This window comes from Acanthisitta chloris, unplaced genomic scaffold, assembly GCF_000695815.1.
Source record: "Acanthisitta chloris isolate BGI_N310 unplaced genomic scaffold, ASM69581v1 scaffold14516, whole genome shotgun sequence".
Lineage (NCBI taxonomy): Eukaryota > Metazoa > Chordata > Aves > Passeriformes > Acanthisittidae > Acanthisitta > Acanthisitta chloris.
The window spans coordinates 6,367-12,871 of NW_008679839.1; the positions used below are offsets into that span (position 1 = coordinate 6,367).

General features: G+C 54.2%; 1 protein-coding gene across 1 annotated transcript in view; it reads left to right on the plus strand.

Annotated features, from left to right (window-relative positions):
* Positions 1 to 4,077: 4,077 nt before the first annotated feature.
* The window catches only part of ZNF687 (zinc finger protein 687), an 8,144-nt gene continuing 5,716 nt past the window's right edge, over positions 4,078 to 6,505 (plus strand). Inside the window, 1 exon segment of the mRNA XM_009077489.1 lies at positions 4,078 to 6,315. Coding sequence (XP_009075737.1) covers positions 4,078 to 6,315 — 2,238 coding nt within the window.

Here is a 6,505-nt window from a genome sequence, read left to right on the forward strand (position 1 = left end):
CCCCTTGCAGTTTGCTGGGTTGGCAGCAGCGCAGTCTGTGTTTTCCAAGCAAATTATCCTCCCAGGTGAATCCTTAATCCAAGTAATGATAGCTCCTAAAATCTCGTTTGTTTTTTGACCTTTTCTTCAATCTGGGCTGTAAATGTCACTGTCCTGTGTCACTTGAAAAGTATCAAATTGGTTTCACCTTTTTGCTGGGGGACAGAGCTATGTGTGGCTGCTTTTGGGAGATTTGGAGAGATCCTTTCTGAAGCAGGGCACCGTGTGTTATACCAATAAACTGAATTAACTCATCTAAACAAAACCCACTCATTATAAAATGGCTTTCCTCTGCAAAGCCAAGGCTGCTCGTGCCATGGTAGAAGTTTTGGGATTTTGTGCAGGGCCAGGACTTGATGATCCTTGTGGATTCATCCAACTTCCAACCCTTCCAGATCAGGATTCAGTGATTCTGTGATTCTAAACTCCTAGAGAGGAGGGAAGAGGAATGGATGAACGCTGGCTGCTGCATAAACATCCCAAAATGGACTACCCTGGGCTTTCCCTTCCTCCTCCTCCCTACCAGTTACTGAGAACAGGGGGTTGAGAAGGATTCGGGAAGCAAAAGGAGCCACTGAAGCTGAGAGGAGCTGCTACAGTTTTGTTGCTCAGGGAATTTCCCCCCATCGTCCCCCCTGCAAAGTCCCTGAAGATTGTCTGGGAGGGGAATCGTATAATCCTGCACTCCCGGGGCTCCAGTTTTTCTCCTGGGGACGTCTCCTTTCACAAAGCCCTGGGCTTTGGAGCAGGGATCAGTTCCAAAATAGCTCTGAGAGCGCCGTGAGGACTGGAGAGGCAGCAATCTCAAGTCCAGGTGAACCTTTCCTCGTTATTTCATGTTTTGCAGATCCCAGCGCCGGAGGTTTGTTTTTTTCCAGCATTCCCTCAGCACTGGCAGCCCATGGGAGCCTGCGGGCTGGAGGCCTGGGAGCAGGGACACAGGGACAGGCTTTGTCAAAGGTTTCCTCTGTGCCTCGGAAGCTAATCCTGCCTGTCACGTGGTGCTGGGAGCGCAGAGGCCTCGGACGCAGCGGCTGCAGGCAAAGCCTCGGGCCCGGCGCAGGGCAGGGCTAAACCCGGCTCCACTCGGCCCAAACTCGGGCTCCGAGGGTAAATTTTCTTCTTGTTTTGGGACAAACTTGCTGGCAGACAGTGAGTCCCTGCAAGAGTCAGGAAGGAAAACAGGAAAAGCAGCTTTTATAAATAGCAAGGCCTTGAAATAGTCCTAGCATTTGGCCTCTGCTGTCAGAACTGCTCTGTGGGCTGCGCCGGAGCGATCGGGCCAGGCTCAGTGGATGGGACTCCAGTGTTCCCGCTGATCCCAGGCCAAAAGCTGGCTGTGGGAAGCACTTTGCGGGGCTCTGGGCCCCAAAGTTGAGGGTGAGTGTGCAAATACCCGTGCCCCTGCCAAATCCTGGGATCAGCAGCATTTCACAGCCCCTTGCTCCCAAAGGCTGCCGTGGGAGCAGCTTTGGTCAGAAAGCAGATCTCAAGGACTGCATGGTGGCACAGCCAGAGGGTTTTCCAGGGCAGGATCCTTTGGATGTGGTTTAATGGGATCAGGTTGTGGGAGGGTTGGCTCTGATCCAGCATGCGGAGCTGATGACGGGTGAGCAGTTGTAGGAGCTGATGGCATGGGGGTGCTGCACATTTTGGGGGAGGTTAATCTAAAGGAGCAGTCAGGGGAAAGGAAAACAGCCTTGCCTTTCCTGGGTAAAGGAAGACTGCCACATGCTGTTGCCGGTTGGGAATCAGTGTCCTAAAACTGAGAGCTGGGCAGGTGGATAATCAGCTTTGCTTCAGTGAAGGCTTGGTTGGGGAGAGGAGATTGTTAACAACATTTTAGCTTTTCATAGTGGATTAAACAAGCAAATGAGCCTTGAAAGCAGCAGTTTTGGTTCAGCATTTGTTACTGTTTTAGCTTGGAGTCCTGTTGGTTTCTGGGGTTCTTAGAGTGGTTCCCCTCAGCTGGGTCAATTTGAGGGCTGTGTCTTGGGGTGCTGCGATGGAGCTGGGGCAGGTGTAGCCCTGGGACAGGTTTTGTGCATTGCTGATACGAGTTGCGTTTGTCTGGGCCTCAGCTGGGACAATCAGTCTGTTGGGGAACACCTAGGCTCTGGCACTGCTGAATTTGTTTGAGACACTTGGCTTTCTCCAGCCTTGGAGCTGCGGGTCTGCGACCCAGACCCGGGGAGTGGAACCTCCTCTTTGTCATGGTTGGTTTTGCAAAGCCGGTGGGTTTTTATTATGTTTGCTGTGCTGACAAGGGCAGCAGTCCAAGACCTGTCTCCTGCTCTCATAGAAGGCAGAAATGTGAACCTGGCAGTGGGGTGTCAGCAGACCTTCCTCTTCCTGTCAGGACCGCCCCGAGTGTGACCGCAGCATGGCTAGACCCCCTTACCTCTAAGTACCTGAGTGGTTCAACAGGTAAATTGCTGTCCTTACTCCCAATTTTCCATGTAGGATGTGACAGGTGACCCCAGACAGACCCCTAGGCCTGTCTCTCCAGTTTGTGCTTTGCAGGAGGAGGGGCTGGATTGAGCATGGACAGTGTCGGTGATTTCAGTTCCAAACCCTGTGTCACTGGGCTGGATTGAGCATGGACAGTGTCTGTGATTTCAGTTCCAAACCCTGTGTCACCTTGGGGTGACAGGTGGCATTTGTCACCTCAGGAGTCACTCATTGGAGGCTGGACTGTAACGTGGCTGGGGTGGAAAGAGGAGATACGGGGTGGAAGGGGAATGAATGGGGCAGAAGAAGGGTGGATGGGTTGGAAAGGGAATAGTTAGGGTGGAGAGGGGATGGCTGGGATGGAGAGGGGGTGGTTGGGGTGCGAAAGAGATCTTTGGGATGGGAAGGGGATACAAGTAACCATTGGCCCTGCTCTGTACCCTGTGTGGAGGGGCACAGCCCTGCTGTGTGTTTCCCATCAGGATAACCATCTCTGTGGGGTGTTTTTTGGGGTGATCCTGCACCCCAAGGGCTTTACTGTGTTTTTGGTAGCAGCAGGATCTCAGAGCAGGGAAGTTCAGATGAGAAGTCTGCTAGTCTCTAATTTTGAGCCAGGGCTGTGATGTTCAGGGTAGGTTGGCAAACAAGTTTGGCAACCTTCTGCTCCCGCCACTTCCCTCCTCAAATCCAAGGAGGATTTGGGGCTCTTTTTCACAGGTGAGTTTGGATCTCTGACTCTCTCCCCCCTGTGTCGTGGTTTCCCAAGCTGTCAAGTCAGGGGACCAAAACACCTTTCTCTTCCCCTACGTTGGCCTTGTGTCACCTCCGCGAAACAGTTCTTTTGCCTAAAAAATAGTTGTGTTTTGAGCTTCCAGAGTAATTTCCCAGGTCAGCCTGATGGGGTTGGAGGTGGAGGTGGGCTCTTCTCTGTCTTCTTTTTGATGGGAGTTACTGACTCCAGACCATGGCTCCTCTTCCATTGGAAGTGACTGAACTGGGGAATTTCAGTACTTCTAAGATTAGAATTTTAGGACTTCTAAAATAACAGTTCTTTCCCCATTAGAAACCCTGGTGAAAACCAATAAGCGTTTATGGCAGAGCAGGTTTTGAGCACAAGGTGAAGGACAGTTCCTGTGTCGTCTCAGGTCCGCCCCAGCCTGTTCCCCTTTTCTGCAGCTCCCTGCTCCTGGCTTGTGTCTGTCTGGAGATTCACTGACACCCTCCAATCCTCTGCAGATCTATTCCCCTTTTTCAGCTTGGGAATTTCCTTGGAGCACTGCTCCTTCCTGGCTGCATCCTGTGGTCTTCAATGACTTTCCCAGGGCACTGGAATCTGTCTGAGCTTTCTGCCATCCTATCTGGGAACCAAAAAATTATAAACAAATTGAATGAAAAAGGCCAAGGAGTGTTGGGATTTGCCCAAGGCTGGGGTGCAAAGGAAAGGAGAAACGGGAATTGTGTGTTTGGGAGAAGCAAGTTCCCACCTATGTCTCTGCTCCATGTCTCTGACATATCGTCTGCATGCCCTGGTCATGGTGCTAACACTCCTCTCCTTGTTTTTCCACAGCATCTGCCACATCCTCCACCATGGGTGACATGAAGACTCCGGATTTTGATGACCTTCTGGCAGCGTTCGATATTCCCGACATCGACACCAACGAGGCCATCCATTCTGGCCATGAGGAGGCTGACAGCCACATCAAGCAGGTCCCAGGGGAGCCTGGACCCCCTGACCACGTGCTGCCCCACGCAGACATCACAGCTGTCAGTGTGATCGTGAAGAACACAGTGTGCCCTGAGCAGCTTGAGGCTCTGGACGGGCGCAGCAAGGATGGGCACAGCATTGGCCCCCGACTGCTGCAGAACGGCTTTGGGGCCACTGATATGCCCAGATCCCCCACTTCCAGGTCTGTGGAGGCTGTGGTATCCTCCAATGGGGAATGCTGGGTGAAGGAGAAAGGCCCCAAACCCCTGGATCTTTTCTCCCATTTTAGCCCCGATCCCAATGAAGACAGCGCTGCCAACCTGATTGACAGACCTCAGGAGTGCAAACTGAAGGAGAAATCCCTGGCTGTGCCCTCCCTCTCCCCATCTCCCACCCCAGCCCTGGACTGCAAGGAGCCCATGGGAGAGGGCACAGAGAACCTACCCCCAGCTTTCCCACAGCCCTTTGAAACAAGCCAGGGAGGAGGTGCAAATGGGTCCTCTCCCATCCCTTGCATCAAAAAGGAGGAGTCTGACTCAGAGGAGGTGTGCCGCGAGGCCAACCCCAAGGGCTTGGCTGTGGCCTTGGGTGACAGTCCCTTGGAGCACCTGAAATCCGTCACTGTTCGCTACTCCACGGATGATTCTCCCATCACATCTTGGCCTGGATCCAATCCAAACCTGGACAGCAGCACCAGCAACATGGCCGAGGTGAAGTGCTCACCCACCAGTCCCCGTGAGCCCTTCTTCAAGCCTTCGTCCCCAGTGGTACAGAGCCCAAGGCTCCCAACTTCTCCAAAGCAGCTGGACAACATCACCCTCAAGGAAGAGCAAGAAGTTCGGGATAGGTCAATGGGAAGTCCACAGAGCATGTCCAGCGCTGAGGAAGAGGAAGAAGACAACAACAATGATTCCCCTTCTTCCAATTCCTCACGGCCACTCAAAGTGCGGATTAAAACCATCAAAACATCTTGTGGCAGCATCACCCGGACGGTGACCAGGGTCTCCTCAGACTCAGAGCCAGCTTCCACCAAGGGTGCAGCTGAGCAGAGGTCCCAGGAGACCTCTCTGGAGGGTTCCAGCTTGTCAGCATCAGCAGAGAAAGAGGAAGGGATCGCACTGGAGGTCTCCAAGGAGAAACTGGAGCTCTCCAGCCCCTTGAAAGCCATTGAGGGGCCCAAAATTGTCAGTGTTCAGCTTGGCAACGGCACTAAGCTCAAAGGGACCGTTCTGCCCGTGTCCACCATCCAGAATGCCAGCAGCGCCATGCTGATCGCCGCCAGCGTGGCCCAGCAGAAGTCTGTGGTGCTGCCAGCCAAGACGGGCAAAGCTGTGACCAAAAACATCATCAACCTGGTGCCCCAGACCCTGCCCAAGGCTGACACCAGGACCAGCATCAGCACTGTCACACAGACCACCACCATCACCACCACAGCCAACCAGAAGGTCAATGGCACCACCGTGGTGATGGTGCAGCCGCAGAAGCCGTCGCCAGCCATCGCCAGCACCGTCATCTCCAGGAGCCAGTCCAGCCTGGTGGAGGCCTTCAACAAGATCCTCAACAGCAAGAACCTCTTGCCAACATACAAACCCAACCTGAATCCTCCAGCTGACGCCAGCCTCTCGCTGCCTCCCTTTGGATATCGCTGCCTGGAGTGTGGGGATTCCTTTGCACTGGAGAAGAGCTTGGCCAGGCACTATGATCGTCGCAGCATGCGCATCGAGGTCACCTGCAACCACTGCACCAAGCGCCTCATCTTCTTCAACAAGTGCAGCCTGCTGCTACATGCCCGTGAGCACAAGGACAAGGGGCTGGTCATGCAGTGCTCCCACCTGGTCATGCGGCCCATAGCCTTGGATCAGATGATTGGGCAGCCGGACATCACCCCCCTGGTCTCAGTGACCTCCTTCCCTGCCAGCAAGGTGGCTGGCGTGGCTCAGGATGCCTTTGTCATGGCCAGTGGGGCTCAGGACCTGCCTATCCTGCCTCTGGGCAGTGGTTCGGAGCAGAGCAACTACAGCTGCTTCAGGTGCCTGGAGTGCAAGGAGCAGTGCAAGGATAAAGCTGGGCTGGCTGCACATTTCCAGCAGGCAGGGACCACCGGGACCACCAGCAGCACGGTGCGGCGAGGGGAGATGATGGGAGATGGTGGGAGGGTGATGGGAGTTGTTGGAGCCACACAAACCGTCCCTGGGGATGTGGGGCAGAGGGCTTGTGGATTTCCCCATCCCTGGAAGTGTTCAAGGCCAGGCTGAACAGGACTTGGAGCAACTTGGTCTAGTGGAAGGTGTCCCTGCCTGTGGGCCGGGG